At 43.3% G+C, this 18,546-nt stretch overlaps 1 protein-coding gene across 2 annotated transcripts in view; it reads left to right on the top strand.

Moving 5' to 3' along the window:
• Nucleotides 1–350: 350 nt before the first annotated feature.
• ACBD3 (acyl-CoA binding domain containing 3) overlaps nucleotides 351–18,546 on the top strand; it is a 34,831-nt gene continuing 16,635 nt past the window's right edge. Inside the window, exons 1-3 of one of the 2 annotated variants that reach the window (XM_045796728.2) lie at nucleotides 351–706; nucleotides 17,199–17,340; nucleotides 18,001–18,141. In XM_045796728.2, coding sequence (XP_045652684.1) covers nucleotides 421–706; nucleotides 17,199–17,340; nucleotides 18,001–18,141 — 569 coding nt within the window. In that variant the 5' untranslated portion in view covers nucleotides 351–420. The remainder of the gene's footprint in view (nucleotides 707–17,198; nucleotides 17,341–18,000; nucleotides 18,142–18,546) is intronic. The other variant, XM_045796733.2, reaches the window with a different exon arrangement.

Genomic DNA, 18,546 nt, shown 5'->3' with positions numbered 1-18,546 from the left:
TGAAGACCAAGGCAAAGTGGGGGGCAGGTTCCGGGAAGTCCACGACCCCACACGCGGGAAGGGTCTCGGCCTCGAGCCTAGGGCGCCTGCCCACAGTCACCCCGGCCCGCCCCTCCGCGACCCCAGCCCCCCGGCCCCGCCCCGACCGCCGAAAGTGGGGGGCGGGGGAGGGGCCAAGGGGGGAGGAGGACGCTCGCGGGTGGACGCGGGCCCGAGGGGCGGGGCCGGGGCCGGCCGGGGCGGGGCCCGCGGGGGCTGGGGGTCGCGGAGGGGCGGGGCGCGAGCCTCAGCCCCTCTCCCGGAGCCGGAGATCCTCCTCAGCGGCGGAAGTTCCGGCGTCGGCAAGTGGGGGTCAGAGGTCAGCAGGAAGTCGATACGTGGCCGCCGCCTGTCCCCGCCGAGGAGGCGCAGCAGCCGGAGATGGCGGCGGTGCTGAACGCAGAGCGACTCGAGGTCTCCGTCGACGGCCTCACGCTGAGCCCGGACCCGGAGGAGCGGCCCGGCGCAGAGGGCGCCCCGCTGCTGCCGCCGCCGCTGCCGCCGCCCTCGCCGCCCGGGGCTGGCCGGGGGCCGGGCGCCGCGGGGGAGAAGCCGGAGCCCGGGGAGGCGGCGGCTGGGGGCGCGGCGGAGGAGGCGCGGCGCCTGGAGCAGCGCTGGGGCTTCGGCCTGGAGGAGCTGTACGGCCTGGCGCTGCGCTTCTTCAAAGGTGAGCCGGCTCGGCCCCACCCCCGCCTCGGCAGCCCCGGCGAATCCGACCCGGGCCGTGGCCCGAGCGTGACCGGGCCAGTCACCGCCTCGCCTGCCCGGGCCGCGGCGACCGGAGCGAGCTCCGTCCTTGGGGGGGGGTCCCCGAAGTTTGTCACCACCCGCTGGGCCACTGGGTCACACCCCTGAAGGGCCTGGAACGTCAGTGTAGTAGTCCCGAGTCCTGCCTCCCCGAGGTTACCAGGACGTTTTACCCAATTTAGCTTCTCAGGTTTCCATGGCCGGGGTGGAAGAATGAGCCTTTTCTCTCCCAGAGGATCCCATTCTAGGATGACTTTTTGTATGGGTTTTGTTTTTATTTTTGTTTTTAACTGTCGCCTTCCTTTTCTTGTTTCCTATGGCTTGGCACATCACACTCCACCGATTTTTACCCCTTTTTCGGGCAGGAACAAATCTTCCCATAGGTTCTGTTCACTCCCTTTCCAGTCATTCTGGGGAACCGTAAACTCCGGATAGGACTTGCTCACCTAGCAGTTTTGATGTGGCAGAGAGGAGCAAGTATTAAGCTAATAGGTTCCCTCTGGCTAATCAACCTCTAAAGGCTTCGAAGGGATGCCCATTATGTTCTAGTAACTTCTAGATGGTTAGAACTGCACCTTGGAAACAATGTGCAAGAGTAAATTCTCAGTTAAGGCCTAAAAGTACCCTCTCTGTTTCTCGCAGAATTAATTGTAAAATGCCTGTTGTCTTAGAGCAACATTGTGGTGTGTGGTTTTTTTTGGTTTTTTTTTTTTAATTGGGTGATTCACTGGTGGTGATACCAGTCACATGATCTTTTCAGTGGGAAAGACTGATGAGAAGCCCGTTAGTTTGATTCTTAGAGATATTTAGATCTTGAGGGGCAGATCTTCTGCAGAATGAAACTTTAAAAGTGGTTGCTAGGTTTCGTATACATTCCAGAACAGCATATTTATGACACTTTTCCCAGAGGGAGTTCCTTTTGGAGTACAGTACATACTTCAGTAACTGAAGTTGTGTAGTTCATTGTAGTGATACATGCAAAAGCTATTTGTTCTCTCCCGAAATAACTGTGCAAACTAATGATAGTCTTTTATAAATTTTGCAGAACATTTGATTACTCCACATTCATTGTATTTTTTATTAAAAAGTTTACCCTTGAAATATTCATTGTCATTGAACAGGGAGTTCAGTCCTCTGTGCACTGGCCAGCTCGGGGAATTGGTAATGGCTAATGGGTTTTGGATCACTTGACCCTTAGGTCACTGGCTTGGATTTAGTGTTTCCTGTGGTTGTGATATATTACCACTTATATAGAAATCTGGTGTTTCCTATACAATTTGTATAACTATATTTTACTTCAAATTTTTATTCTTGGAACTTAACTTTTCCAGTGTTCAGGAAGATTAAAGTATATAGTAGCACAAAGGTATCTAAGAATAGAAAAAGACCCACTTTTAATCCTAGCTTTTCCCACATGACTAACAAAAAAATAAAGGTCATTTTATCTTCTGAGTCTGTCTTATTTGAAAGTGGTAATATTTTCTTGGAAAGATTAAAACACTGTATGATGTGCAGTAAATTTAGCATTGCTTTGGGAGTCAGGAGGCCCTGGATTCTATTTACCATGTAAACTCCTAGACAACTAACTTTTCTCTTCCAAACTGTTTTCCAGGTGTGTGTGTGTGTGTGTGTGTGTGTGTGTGTGTGTATAGAGCAGCTAGGTTCTATGAAATTTGATGTCTCAGATTTAAGATTTGGTCTCAAGCTAACATTATTTTAACATGTTCGTTGAGTAGAAGCCCTTGGGGAACCTGTAATTGGGGGGCCTAGTTATCACTGACCTTAGAAAAGCTACATTGATAGGTATGGTTCATTCACTTCCTAAGTTAAGCTCTCAAAGCAGTATTCAGATACTTAAAAGGAGAAATAGCAGTGTAGCAATTAAAGCTACCTTTCTGCATGGATCATTACATAGTTGGCAATGATGAGGCTGTTAGGATAAGAGACGCCTAAGGGGGGTGCAATCTAAAAGCAGTCAGAAGAATTACGGAAAGTGGGTGAGTCAAATGTTGCTGCATTTGTTTTAATGTGTAAATTTTCCCAGTGCAATACTTGGCATTTTTATCAGTTTTGTAAGGATTTCTAATAGATCACTCTTTTGTGGTTTTTGTACCAGAATCTCAGCAAGATTCAGAAATGACATTAAATTTTATCTTCCACTGTGGAATAAATATAAATCTTGAAAGAATGGCTATCTATTGAAAATAACTTGGATTGGGAATCACGAACTCTGTTTCTTCTTCCATCCTTGTCTCAGTGGTCACAGGCCAGTGTCTGAACCCATTATGTCAACTAATCACTCTCTTAATTTCATGCAGGTAAACATAATATAATAGATGAAAGTATGGGTGAGTGTAAGTTAGCTTTCTTACTGTCCAAACTTCAGACATTGTTGCGGCTCCAGGCTGGCTCAGTTGGTAGAACATGTGGCTCTTTTTTTAAGATTTTATTTATTTGTGAGAGAGAGCTAGCCCACAAGCAGGGGGAGCAGCAGGCTCCCCATCCATCAGGGAGCCTGATGCGGGACTCAATCACAGGACCCTGGGATCATGACCTGATCCGAAGGCAGATGCTTAACCAACTGAGCCGCCCAAGCACCCGAGCATGTGACTCTTGATGTTGGGGTTGTGAGTTCGAGCCCCATTAATGGGTGTAGAAATTACCTAAATAAATAAGCTTTAGATAAATAAACTTCAAACATTGTTGAATCCTTTAATGGGTAAAGTTTTATGTTAGGTTACCACTATAAAGTAGTGGTAAGGAGCTTAGTGTCCAAAAGTTAAAGACCCAGTGACAGTCTCAATACAGTGTGAAGGATGGAAGGGACAGATGCCATTCCAGAGGCGGGGTCTGGGGAGCGGGCGGGAACGGCCAAGAGTTGTGAAAGGACAAGGCGTGTGTCGGGAAATGGCAAATAGGAAGCAGTGTGATAGAGCTGGAAAGGCACGTTGGTGTCAGTTCCGCGGAGGGACTTAAAGGCCATTGTAAATAGCCTTTTTGTCAGTGACAGTGAAGAACCATTGAAGGTTTTTACGGGGCGGAGCCAAGTTGCCCGATTCTAGCTTAGCAAGCTTCAGCTGGTATTCTGAGCTCTTTGGGTAAGGACTGTGTGGGGTGGCTTTATTGTAGCCTTTATACTTCTTGGATGGAGCTAACCTGAGGAGTTGTGTTTTGGTTTTTAGAGTCTTTGGGGGTGAATGTGTCCTTCTCTAGTATTTTATTTTTTCATTGCATGAAGCTGTTAGATGGTTGCATTAATTTAAAATTCCACAGTGTCAATTAGCCCCAGTTGCTGAGCTGATGTTCACTCTATGTCAGGTACGGCTTTGAGATAGTATAATACATAATATGCAACATACATTATTCTGTGTAATCCTCCACAGACCTTCTAGTGAGGAGTTGTTCTGGTTTCTTAGTAAAGGAACTTGATCCAGGTCCCTCGGTTATTTGTAAGAGGCAGTGTTGATTCTCAACTCTGATTCCAAAGAGGTCTTCCCGCTACAGGAGATGACAAATGAATAGAAACCCTGCTTTTTCTGATGGTGTTCTGAGGAAGATATTTAGAATTACTATCCTGTTGCCTTATCACATTTTGGAACTTTTTATTTGTTTATTTTTATTTTTTAAAAAAGATTTTATTTATTTGAGAGAGAGCACGAAGGGGGGCGGTGGGGAGAGGCAGAGCGAGAGGCTGAGCAGGGAGCCCGATGCGGGCTCGATTCCAGGACCCTGAGATCATGACCTGAGCCGAAGGCAGACAGTCAACCGACTGAGCCACGTAGGCGCCCCCTCATTTTGGAACTTTTTAAATATATGTGCTTGGAAATATTAAGGGCTAATGAAAAGATTCATATTGGTTTCTGCACACACTTTATTGAGTCTCTTTAGATACCTGGAGGAGTGAAGTGTGAGATAACCATCTACTCTGAATTCCTACACGATATTGTATCAGGCTTGAGATTTTGAACGTAATGGGGCGGAAATTGGCTCGGAAGGACTAAAGTAAACGTGCTCGTCAAAATATTGACATGATAAATCCCACTGCTACTAATATAATATGAGCTCTTTTGGGAGGCCCGCATTTAGCTAGAGTAATGATTTTTTTTTTAACTCTTGTAAATTGAAAATGGATGTGTTAATTCATTGGGGACTGGAAAATGGTGGTACTCTAATTTTCTTTCGCTGGAATACTTTCCTTCATATGCTGTTTGGTGTGGAGTGTAAATTCAAATAGGAAAGGAAAAATGCTTCTTTCCCTTTATTGGTTTTCCAAATAATGAGTTGTTTCTCTAGCAGCCTTAACAGGTGACAGTTTTTTTTATTGCCCTTATGTACTCATGCTTTTAAACGTATTTGATTTTTCTTAAGCTCTTACCGATGCTCAATACCATCTTTAGCAAGTGGGAGCCTTGTCAGATTGGCTCGTAAGTTCCTTTGACATGACTGGTAATTTTTCATAGCTTCCTTGCTATCTGGTGTGATGAGATATTCCAGGTTATTCTTATACATTCCCTGATTCAGCGGGAATCATCAGCCATTTGTCCAAGGAGACATGGTTCCCGTTAGTGGGAAACAGCATTTGAAGAGACGTAACATGGATGATGGTAGTGGATGCTCATTGCTACTGGATTGGCCATTATTTCTAGGCCTTTTCGGTAGACAGATCAAGGGTGGGTGTGTGTGTGTGTGAGAGAGAGAGAGACAGACAGACAGACAGAGAGAAGGGAGCATTTTTGAGCCTATGATGTATTTAAGCTGTAGTTGAATTTGGAGGAACTTAAGTCTTGGCCTCAGGGTCTTTCTGGACTTGTTAATGCGTTTCCGCTAGCTGTGCTGGTGATTATACTCCGTGGTACACACAGCTGTCACCGATCGCAGAGAGGCTGTCAGGCGGACGGGCCGAAATGGCTGTTTCCGTTTGTCACTTTAGCATATGCGTGTACAACAGCATGTAAGGATGGCCCCATTAATGTTTTTTAAAAATGTACAGCTGTAATTTATTCTTTGGTAACATGTATAATTAGTGTGTGCCTCCTGGACTTCAGTGGTCTGCCCTCAGATAATTTCAAGTTTATTACTATCGACCATCTGTTAAATTTTGAGGTTTTTTTTAAAAGATTTTATTTATTTGAGAGAGCACGAGTGGGGAGGAGAGGGAGAAGCAGGCTCCCCACAAGCAGGGAGCCGAAGGCAGACACTTAACCGACTGAGTCACCTAGGCACCCCATAAATTTTGAGTTTATTTTTCCCTTTTTTATTGTCTTTACCTTTAGACGTAAGTGTATAATACTATAGGAGGACATACAGACCCAAGAGACAGTTCTAACCACTGGGAGCGCCTGGGTGGCTCAGTCGGTTAAGCATCAGACTCTTGATATCAGCTCAGATCATGATCTCAGTGTCGTGAGATCGAGCCCCACATCAGGATCTGTACCCAGCTTGGAGTCTGTTTTTCACTCTCCCTCGCCCGCTTGCATGCTTGCTCTCTCACTCTCCTAAAATAAATAAATAAATACGATCTTAAAAAAAAAAACACCAAATCAAAAAAAGAAAAAAAAAGAAATTGTAGCCACTAAGAATAGTAATACCTCTCAAGCATCTAATTTTTTAATTTGCTGGTTCATATTAAATTTGAGCTGAAGTTTTCGTGTGAAGACTGGATTCAAGGATATGTTTGTACATGTGCGTGTTTATATGCGTGTGTGTTTAATGTAAGTGATTTTAACATTCACCAGAAGCCTCTGTTTGTTTAACACACATGCAGAAAAGGACACAGGTGATAGGTGTATCGCATGATGGACTTTCACAAAGGGTACATACTCTGGTCACCAACACCCAGAAGGAGATACTGTTTATGGTAGCTTCCTCCTTATCCGTGGCATCGCTCTCCCTGGTGGTCAGCTGCAGTCAGGAAGCAGGTGGTCCTCCTCCTGACCAAGCGTCAGAAGGTCAGTAGCAGCCTGGCGCAGCGTCACACCTCCAGCGTCCTTCACCTCACGTCATCTCATCCATCATGGAGGCATTTTATCATCTCCCGCCATTATAAGGATGAGGACAGGACAGTAAGGTATCTTGAGAGAGGCCACGTTCACATAGCTTTTATTACAGGGTGTTGTTATAATTGTTCTATTCTTGTTGTTACTGTCTCACTGTGCCTCATTTTATAAATTAAGCTTTATCATAGATACATACATATGGGGAAAAAGCATACTATATATAGGGTTTGGTACCATCCATGGCCATCACAGTGGGCCTTGAAATGTATCCCCCGCGGATAAGGGAGGACTACTGTACTTTAATCCGTTCACTAAATGAGATCTGTTCTGGCTCAGTATTTAGGAAGTTGCGCTCTGGAGTCAACACTATCTAGGGCCCTTTTTCTAGTTCTGCCACTCAGTTTCTTAAATGCCGTGCCTTCCTTTAACTCAAGGGTTGTTGTGAGAGTTACGGGAAATTATATATGTAAATTCTTAGCCGAGTGCCTGGCAGTTGGTATTCTGTGGCTGCTTACGTTGTTAAAGAGGAGAGATAACCAAGACTTTATTATGGGGTGTGTTGAATTAATTGGGAGGAGGAGTCAGCTTTTATTAAACACTTAGTACGTGCTAGGCCAGGGTGTTTTATAGTCATTGGCTCAGAAATACTGCATTGTGTTACACTTTCTTACAAGTAATATAAGAATTTACCAGTCAGGTTTTTCTCAATCCAACATGGAGGAGATGTGGTTTTAATTTTAATATTTCTGAAAGATGGATTTTACTCCAAGTATTCTTTGGGAGTCGGCAGTGTGCTAGGGCCGTGAAAGCAAACACATTTGATCTTAGGCTGGTTTGGTGGAAATACAGGGAGGAGAGAGATGGTCCTGCTCTCCTCTGTACAGATCAGACAGTCCCTGGATAATGCTTTTAGTTTGAGGCGTCATCCTGTAGGGTTAAAGACAAATGGAGCTGGTCCAGAAGAGAGCAACTTGTCTGGATGTGGGAATTCAGATCCCTGCTGTCGTTACCGTGATGGGTGCTGTGCGGTCAGTGTCTGCTCCGTGCTCGGTGTGGGCACTCTACCAGGACTTTGGAACACATTTTTTCTAACCCTCACAAGAACCCTATGGAGAAGGTCCCTCCATTTTATTGGTAACAAAACTGAGGCTCGGAGGGTTAAATGAGTAGTCCCTATTACGTACTCGGCGGAGAGGGGATATAAGTGCAGGTCTTCGGGAGGGGCGAGGGAAGGAGCTACGGATGCTCAGCCCAGAGAGTAGGGAACTCAGGGCAAACATGATGGGTGTTTTGTGGCTTTTGAGGTCTTATCGGTTAAATGTGTTTTACTTAATGCTGAGCACCGGAAATAGACCCTCTGGATGAAAATGTGAGAGGCGAAGTCAGGATAAAGAACTAAAACTCACAGCCACGCAGAGATGGAATAGAATGCTCTGGGACAGTGAGTTCCCCTCCCCTGGACCTGCTCAGGCGTAAGTCAGCAGTTGCAAGGTGGGTAGGCTTCAGTTCCTCTTTCTTAATCTTCTTTGTATCTGCTACAGGTTTTTTCTTTGTGGTTACCCTGAGGCTTGCGTAGAATTCTTTATAGTTATCTTAGTTTAAACTGGTAACTTCCACAGCATACAGGAACTCTGTACTTTCCTTCTCTCATACTTTAGGGTACTGATGATTTCATATGCATCTTTTTTATATTGTGTGTCCAGTAACAGATTACTGCAGGCCAAGTAGATGTGCAGAGGGGATTCGAACTTCAGGTGTGCAATTCAGTCACTGATGGTGAATATCCTCTCCAGCTCGTAGATTGTATAGTTTCATTTCATCAAATAAAGGCTAGAAGGGACATTGAAATACTTTGTTACATCCTCCACCTTTATCTCCAGAGAGAAGAGAAAAATATGATTTTTGTGTAAACTTATTCTAGCAATTGAGGGGTGAGACTAATAACCCTTTGTATATTATTTCAGGTGGAAGGGACTTAATATTAATCTTTCAGAGCTTTGGGGTTGGTAACTGTGATTATAATACTATTATCAAATTATGCTGCCTTATTAGAACTGTAAAGTTAAGTACTAATGAATTTAATAAGAACATAATTTAGAAGCCATTTCTATTTTTAGTTGCTTGGGAAAATGTGTTTTGTGTATTGCATTAGTTTCCTATTACCACTATAACAAATCACAGATTTAATGGCTTAAAACAGCACATACAGTCTTACGATTCTGGAGGTCAGAAGTTCAAAATGGGTCCTCCCAGAATTTCAAGGTATTAGTCCATTGTTTTCTAGCTTTCAGTATTCATAATCTTAAGATGTCTGTAGTCTTTCTTATTCCTGGTCCTGTGTATGTCACCTGTTTTTCTTCCTAGAAGTTTTTAGAATTTTCTCTTATCTCCGGTGTTCAAGAACTTCTGTTATTGCCTTTCTGTTTGTTTAATTTTTTGAATGATTATGTTCAATGTTTGATAGTTCTTCTAGTCTCTAAACCTGCATCCTTCATTTGTGGGAAATTTTCTTGTATTATTTCATGATAATTGCCCCTCTTTTTTCCTCTCTCTTCATACTGTTAATGTATGAATTATGCTGTTAATATCAGGTGTTGGATCCTGGATTGAACATCTAATTCTGTTATCTTTTCCATCTTTGTCTTTTTGCTCTGTCTTTTTTTTTTTTTTAAAGATTTTATTTATTTATTTGACAGAGATAGAGACAGCCAGCGAGAGAGGGAACACAAGCAGGGGGAGTGGGAGAGGAAGAAGCAGGCTCATAGCGGAAGAGCCTGATGTGGGGCTCGATCCCACAACGCCGGGATCACGCCCTGAGCCGAAGGCAGACGGTCAACCGCTGTGCCACCCAGGTGCCCCTTTGCTCTGTCTTTTAAGAGATAATTTCAACTCTATTTTCCAACCTATGGAAGATTTTTAAAAATTTGTTTTTACATTTTTCATTTCCAAGAGTTTTTATTCTCTAAATTGTCTTTCTTTCTGGTACCTTGTTTTGCTTAATAGACATATCAGCTTCTGTCTCTGAGGATATTAAATGCAAGTTTAGTTCTGTGTTTTATTTTAAAATTTTCTTTTAGGGGGGCCTGGGTGGCTCATTCGGTTGGGTGTCTGACTCTTAGTTTTGTTTCGTTTCAGGATCTCAGGGTCGTGGGATCCAGCCTGGCATCAGACTCCACGCTTAGTGTGGAGTCTGCTTGAGATTCTCTCTCGCTCTACCCCTCCTGCTTTTGCACATGCTCTCTCACTCTCTCAAGTAAATAAAATCTTTAAAATTTTCTTTTAGACTTTTTTTCCATGTTGGAAGCTTTCTCAAATGTCGGGTAACACTTGGCTATTCCTTCATATAGAAGGGTAGGGCACTGAGCAGCTCACTGTAACCTTGAGCAGAAGCCTTTCCTGGAGGGTGAGGAGGCACAGGTTTCATAGGGGAACCCTCAGACATCAGTATCTGTCAAATCAGTAACTGTCGGTTTTTTCTTTTGGGCTAGTTTCCCCTGCAAATACTCCTGTCTCCTTCCTGGGATGTATGAACTTAGTTGTCAGCCATCAGGAACCAGGCAGGAGAAGGGAGGGCGGCTGGAGTTGTTCACCATTTACTAGGGAAACTTTTGTTTCTCTGTGTTTAGTCCTGCAGTTCACTCGCAGCCTGGTGTCCTCCCATCTGGAGCATCTGATTCAGGTTCTCTAGTAAACTGCAGACCTCTGCTGAAGGAGGGGTGAGGTAGCTCTTTGCTGAAGTAGGGGTGAGGTAGCCATCTGCATGCTTGGGGTTGCCAGACAATGGGAGGGAGGAGTACCAGTTAACAGATCAATTACCCTCCCCTGAGGGATACACAAAACACAGGTATATATATATATCTCTCAGGGGAGGGTAATTGATCTGTTAACCTGTCCCAAAGGCTGAAAGATAAGTTGCTTGACTTTTTTTTCTTTAAGATTTTATTTATTTTTGTGACACAGAGAGAGAGAGAGGAAAAAAAAAAGAGCGTGCATGTGCAAGCCCCAGCGGGCCGGGTAGGGGGGTGGAGGGTGCGGGGGAGAGGCGGAGGGAGAAGCAGACTCCCCACTCAGCAGGGAGCCCGACATGGGACTCAGTCCCAGGATCCTGGGATCATGACCTGAGCCAAAGGCAGATGCTTAACTGACTGAGCCACCCAGGTGCCCCAGTTATCTTGACTTTTTAAAAAATTTTGTTAAGAAAAGAAGTGTGTGTGTATGTATGTATTTATTTTTAAAGATTTTTATTCATTTGAGAGAGAGAGAGAGAGTGAAAGTAGCGGGGAGAGGGAGAAACAGACTCCCCGTTGAGTGGGGAGCCCAGCATGGGGCTCGATCCCAGGACCATGGGATCATGACCCCAAATGAAGGCGGACACTTAACCATCTGAGCCACCCAGGCACCGCAGTGTGTATGTATTTAATATGAAAGTACATATGCGTATTGAAGAAAATTTGGGAAAATAAAAAATTAATAAAGAAAAATCTGTAATCCAGTCTTTCAAAAATAACTGTTACTATTAACATTTTGGTGTGTTTCCTTTTCTTGTTTTGTTGTGGTTTTTTTGGTTTTTGTTCTTGTTTTAGATAAATTTTGTCCCCAGCCTGAATAAGGATGATTAATTTGAAGATCTGGTAATAGAGTTTAAAGAAAAGATTATGGAACAGTTCTTAAAACTAACAAGTGTGTAAATGATTCGATGGAAATGCCAGTATAATTCATAAGAATGGATGTACTGTTTTGCTAAGTCTCACAGAAATTGACCTGTAAAGTTAATTTTTTCTTCAGTGAGATTTGTTGGGCATGGTTTTGGCAGTACTGGTGGACCAAGCATGGTGCTTGCTTAGCTCTGGGGCTCTTGGTGGTGAACAGATTTGACTGCCTGACCAGAACTAACCGTTAAAACGTATTCCTCTTTTTTTTTTTTAAGATTTTATTTTATTTTAAGATTTTTATTTATTTGAGAGAGAGAGTGAACAGGTGAGAGAGAGAAAGAGCACAAGCAGGGGGAGAGGGAGAAGCAGGCTCCCCACTGAGCTCTTGAGAGCCCGAAGCAGGACTGGACTGGGATCATGACCTGAGCCAAAGGCAGATGTTCAGCTGACTTAGCCACCCACCCAGGCACCTCTAAAGATTCTAGGTTATTTTTTTTTTTTTAAAGATTTTATTTATTTATGTGACAGACAGCCAGCGAGAGAGGGAACATAGGCAGGGGGAGTGGGAGAGGAAGAAGCAGGCTCCCAGTGGAGGAGCCCGATATGGGGCTCGATCCCGAAACACCGGGATCACGCCCTGAGCCGAAGGCAGACGCCTAATGACTGTGCCACCCAGGCGCCCCTAAAGATTCTAGTTTTAAGTAATCTCTGCACCCACTGTGAGGCCCCATCTCACAGCCCTGAGATCAGGAGTCCGTGCTGTACTGATGGAGCCAGGTAGGCGCCCAGAGACATATTTCTCTTTTGAAAAATCCTTTATGGATTGGTGGTATATTCTTAATTCCGTCAGGCATAAAAAGGGCAGGTGTTAAAATGACATTCAGATATCCTGAAACTCACCCTCCCTATTGATGAGTCACTTCTTAGGGCTGGAGGTCAGCCGAACACCTTGCTGATTAATGAGTACAGTTTCCTTGTTTACGCACCAATCCCTTCTTCCCCTGCTCCTAGATCATTACTGCTGAGTGTTCTGAGTGTTCAAAATAAAGTAAATTCATTACCTGATAAGAAATGGGCCCTCCCGCCATTAAAATAACTGGTGTGCTCATAAGCTAAAAAATTTTTTTCTCGTATGCGCTAGACTTGTTAGTTCAAATCCTGTCCCCGTGCCAAGTTAAGAATTTTTGTGTTGTGTAGGTTTGAAAATTACTGTATTACGTGACTTATCAGGAACGTGTTTGGTCTTCCAGTGAGTGAAGTTTCCATCTGCTTTTATCTTTATTTACATTTACTTAGGTCAAAGCAACTACTTTCACAGGCTTTTTTTTTTTTTTTCTTTTTTCTTTTCTGAAGGAGAAAATGAAACAAAATCCCAGGAATACTGACTGAACAAAGCAAGGAACTTGTGCCATGTGCTCTGCCCCTGCTACTTCTTAGGCTCGCCACACCTTCTTTCTCAAGTCACCAGCACATAATTTCTTTTTATAAGACTCAAGATAAAATGATGTAGTTAGAATAGTTCCTGTTTGGTTTTTTTAAAAAAACAAAAACCTGGGGCGCCTGCGTGGCTCGTTGGTTGAGTGTCTGACCGTTGGGTTCAGCTCTGGTCATGATCTCATCAAGGTCCTGGGATCGAGCCCCACCTCAGGCTCTGTGCTCAGCGGGAAGTGTGCTTGGGATTCTCTCCCTCTCTCTCAAATAAATGAATAAATAAAATCTTAAAAAAAAAAGCTTAATTATGTTTCAGCTAATAGATCAGAAGTTGGAACTGTTCTTCAAATCATCACAAGTTGGTGAAAGTGAGAAGAACATTGTTCTGGGCTATGTTTCTTTTTTCTTTCTTTTCTTTTTCTTTTTCTTTTTCTTCTTTTTCTTTTTCTTTTTTAAGTAATCTCCACACCTAACATGGTGCTTGAACTCACACCCCAAGATCAAGAGTCGCATGCTCTACCGACTGAGCCAGCCAGGTGCCCTTGGGCTGTTTTAATAATTACCTGTGACATAATTAGTACCAGAAAACTTTTGGTGGTTAATTTGTATGAAATAAAGGTAGATGCTTAAGGATGGTTAGGCACATCTTCAAAATTAAAGGAAGGCTTTTTGGTTAATGGTAGCCCAAAGTAGCCACTATTGTTTAATACGTTTTAACAATAGGGTTCTAAGTAGCTACTTTTGTAAGAAAAATCTTAACTGTAATTTTAATTGATTGATTGATTGGAAGAGAGTGGGGAGGCAGAGAGGGAGAGAGACAGAGAGTGGGGTTGTGGAGGGGGGGAGGGAGAGAGAGACTCTAAGTAGGCTCCATGCCCAGCACAAGCGGACGCAGGGCTCAATCCTACGACCCTGAGATAATGACCTGAGCCAAAATCAGGAATCAGACACTCAACTGACTGAGCCATCCAGGTGCCCCATTAACTATAATTTTTTAAAAGGAAGCTCTATAGTATGTATAATCGCTCACCCAATTCTTGAAATTTCGTCTTTCTACATTCTCTGTGAGTCTTTGGCCATGTTGTAGGCATTTTTATATAATTCTAAACATCATATATAATTTTTCATTCTACTTAACTTTAGTTAATACATCATAAACCTGTTCTCTGAAATGCTGTGTAACCCTTATAATTGCCTTTTTAATAGCTGTATATTCTGTTCCCTGGATTACTGTAATATAAGTGTTGTGTTATTGTTGAATAGTTAGATTTTTTTAATTTAAATAATACAACAGTAGGTACGTACAACACCATTTTTCTTTTCTTTTTTTTTTTAAAGATTTTATTTATTTATTTGACAGAGATAGAGACAGCCAGTGAGAGAGGGAACACAAGCAGGGGGAGTGGGAGAGGAAGAAACAGGCTCACAGCAGAGGAGCCTGACGTGGGGCTCGATCCCACAACGCCAGGATCACGCCCTGAGCCGAAGGCAGACGCCTTAACCACTGTGCCACCCAGGCGCCCAACACCATTTTTCTTGCCAAGATAATTTTTCAAGGTTGTATTTCAGAGAGATTTCATTGGGAAGAGAATGAAATAGCAACTCTTTTGAGCTTTTTGGTTTTTCCATGAAAGACAATGCAAAAGGTTTATTTTGGTTTTGTAAACTCTAATCCATTTTGCTTTATCTTGATTATAGACTGTGATGGAATTAAACTCAACTACTGGCCCAGCCTGAGTTGAAACAAGTCTACTTCGTTGCCTTTTGATCTGTTTCCTTCTAAGTCAGAAGTAAACTCCAATCTTTTCTTGGGGCGCCTGGGTGGCTCAGTCAGTTGGGCATCTGCCTTTGGCTCAGGTTATGATCTCAGGGTCCTGGGATCCGAGGCCCATGTCGTGTCAGGCTCCCCACTCAGCAGGAAGTCTGCTTCTCCCTCTCCCTCTGCCCGTCCCCCCGCTCATGCTCTCCCCCCCCCAAATAAAATAGAATATTTTCTTTATCCCATGTAACTGTTATACTTTGTTTGCAGTAAATATATACCTGAAATATGCACCTGGATACTGCTGTTTACTGTATTGCCATGTTATAAATTTTTAATTCAACCTCAGTAATTTGTAAGTTACATGATGGCAGTGAATTTACACTTGGGCTCAATAAATATGTATTAAGTTGAAGGTATGAATATAAAAATATTTTCTGTAATGTCCATCATTAATTGAAATAGCATTCCAAGAGTTGGATTTTGAAGTGGGAGTTGCCCTTTCATTAGTAAATACAGAACTATGATAATCCCGTCCGAAAAGCTTTAGAGGAAGTTACTGCTCTTGGTGCTCGTTGTCTAGTGATACTGTTTGCTGAGTAGCTAAGACACATGGGAAGTCCACAGAGTGCTGAATTATTTCAATTTTTATTAAATAAGGTCAGTGCCACACTTTTGTCTTTTCTTAATATTTATCTTTCCCAAGTATTGAATAAGTTCTTGAAGAAGAAAAGCTTTGACATATAAACAAGCGTATGTAAATGGAAGCTCCTTTTCAGCCCCCATCCACCAGTTTTGGCAGGGCTTTCCCTAGAGGCAGCCCCTCTTAACAGTTCCGTTTGTTCTTCCACGCCTTTTCCGTGGAAAGGTTCCGGTGTCCCAGGTAAGGCTTCAGTTTTCTGAGAGACTCCTTTGGTCTCTTGTCGCGTGACTTCTGGATTTTGTTATTTGCATCTACCGTCATATAAGGGGACTTGGAGAATATGCGTGTGGGTGTGTTTACGTTCTGTATTTTGTCAGTTCTAAGACTCACTATTATCTTACATGCTATTAAGAAAGGAAAACTGCTCTTTTAAGTGTAGAATACTGGATTGTAAAACTGAATCTGACTTTCGAGATGTTAAAGTGTGTGGTCGGGGGAGTGCTTGAATGGATGGGATAGATTGTGTGCTGCGATCCTGTATCGTTTTCTGCAACTTGCTTTGTCACTTAGTGTTTCCTATAATTGCTTCATGTTTACCACAGTCTGAATATATCATGTTATTTATTAGTTTCTTTTTGAGGAGCTTTGCAGTTGTTTATGGTAACAAGGAAACAGCTGTATCCCCTACGTCTGTGTATTTGGGACAGTATCATGGGTGGATCACAAGAATTGGGATGAGTGGGTCATGGGGCATGTATATTTTTAGTTTTGAAATAAATTGCTAAATTGCCTTCCAAGAAAACTGGCAGCGTATACTTCCAACGTCAGTATAGGAGAGTGGGTACCTCTTTGTCCCATTCTTACCAACTCTTGATGTTACCTGACTCTGTTTGACCCATGTGACGGCAGAGGCTCTGGTAGCTAATGGAACCGTTTGCACTTGTATTTGCAGTCTGACTAGTGAGGTCGAGGATCTTGGGATGCTTGTTAGCAACTTTAGTTTTTTTCTCCTCTAAGTTTCCTGTTCATAACCTTTAACCCACAGTCTTGTCTTATCAGTGATTTTATTTTGGTGACGACTGTGTGCGTGGATAAAATATGTAGGCAGTATATACTACTTCCTTTTTTTAAAAAAAGTGGTAGTCTCTTTTATTGGAGCCAGTCAATAATTAATGCTGCCATTTATCAGAGAAGCAGAACCGTTCCCTAAGGATTTCCCATTGTACCAGCAGCCGCTTTCATATGGCTTTGAATGGTGGTGGTAGGGCAGTCTTTACAGGTCAGAGCTGGCTCCACTCTTCATTGCCTGTTGGAAGCTTGCCTGAGCCAACCACGATATGGAGGAGGGAGAAGGATCCGATAGCTATCATCGATACCATCCCATGACTTCTGAAGGAGAGGTGGACGGACTCCTTACTTCCTTAGTGAACAGAGAGGTTCGGGGGTCTCACAGCTAGGAAGGGTCTGAGAGGAGATTTACCTCTCATTTCAGAGCCCCTTCAGCACATCGCACCGCCTCAGTGGGACCGATGCGTTTGACTGTAGCCTTTCAAGGTACGCGTAACCTCTTATGCGTGATCGTGTTGAAAGTGACTGATACAAAATTATTTTTTTAAACTTTTAAAAAACGATTGTTACACAATTTTTGATATGTGTAGAAGATGTCCAGCAGAACAGTGTGTGTGTCTGTTAGCTTGATGGACGGGTTTCTCTGTAGAAGTTGGATCATAAGGATGAGTGCTGAATCTCTGCACAAAGGGTTTCTCTCTTAGGCTCCGACTATTAATATTTAGTATTTGAAGTACAGATGTCACTGTAAGATCTGTATCCATCCCAGGCAGTGGCATCCCTTACAGCGGACCTTCAGCGTAGAATACCGAAAATACGTTTTTTGCCAATTCTGATTGTTTTCATGTTTCTTTATCTTACAGAAAAAGATGGCAAAGCCTTTCATCCAACTTATGAGGAAAAACTGAAGCTTGTGGCACTGCATAAGCAGGTTCTTATGGGCCCATATAATCCAGACACTTGTCCAGAGGTTGGATTCTTTGATGTGTTGGGGAATGACAGGAGGTAACTGTGTTTTGTTGTATAATGACCTTAGTGAGAGTAGTGTTGAGAAGAGCGCAAGGCGAATCGGTTAAGATGCAAACAGCTGGTCCCTTAGCTTAGAGGAAGCCTGAAATAGCCATTTTTGCTTGTAGCTTCTGGAGTCTTCAGATGTGTATCTGTTTTTGACTTGGAGGTGTTTATGGATAAATAATGTGGAAGAAATTTACTCATCTGCTGATGAACATAAGACAAGTACAGCTTCGTTTGATTCTTCCTAAATAACATTCAGAGCGGCCACTTAAAATAGAAGTCATTGATTTCCTTACGTAGACACACACACCGTTGTGGCAGAAAACAGTGCCCCGAGAGCTGTATTCGGTTCAGACTAAAACGTGATAGAGGGAAGGTCGGACTGTGATACCCTTTTGCTTGTATGGAAATTACCCACAGTGCAGCTGAGCTGTAGTTTACAGCAGTAAGTGTGCATTGTACTCGCACGTCTAACTTAGTACATCGATAACGCATACTTGTTGAAACTTGAGTTTTGAGCATTTTGCTTGTGGTAGAATCATTCTGCGTTTTAGTTGTCGTTGAGAATTATTCACGTTTAGGTTTAAGTTAAATCACGTTCCTACTCTCTGAGGAAGAGGAGGTAATGACCTTTCTTGCTATTCCTTCCAGGAGAGAATGGGCGGCCCTGGGAAGCATGTCTAAGGAGGACGCCATGGTGGAGTTTGTCCAGCTCCTGACTAGGTGCTGCCATCTCTTTTCAACGTATGTTGCATCCCACAAAATAGAGAAGGAGGAGCAAGAGAAGAAAAGGTGAATTTCGAGGGCACCTCTTACTTTATTCCTGTGCAGCCCAGGTCTTGATGCTTTTGCCTTAGGGAGTGTCTGCTCTGGATCACATGTCCCACTCCCCTTGGATCCCCACTTCTTTTTTTTCTTTTTTTTTTTCTTTTAAGATCTTGTTTATTTTTAGAGAAGGAGGGCACGCGAGCAGAGGGGCGAGGCAGAGGGAGAGGGAAAGAGAGAATTTCAAGCAGACTGAGCACAGAGCCTGATGCGCAGGACTCGATCTCACGACGCTGAGATCGTGACCTGAGCCGAAATCAAGAGTCGGATGCTTAACCGATTGAGCCCCCCAGGCGCCCCCAAATCCCTACTTCTTAACGGCACTTTTTCAAACCTGCTGGTGTAAGCAGATATTTGTACTAGGAGTTGGAG

This window comes from Ursus americanus, chromosome 2 (genome assembly GCF_024610735.1).
Source record: "Ursus americanus isolate L20-20 chromosome 2, mUrsAme1.1.p, whole genome shotgun sequence".
Classification (NCBI taxonomy): domain Eukaryota; kingdom Metazoa; phylum Chordata; class Mammalia; order Carnivora; family Ursidae; genus Ursus; species Ursus americanus.
This window is presented reverse-complemented; position numbering and strand designations above follow the sequence as displayed.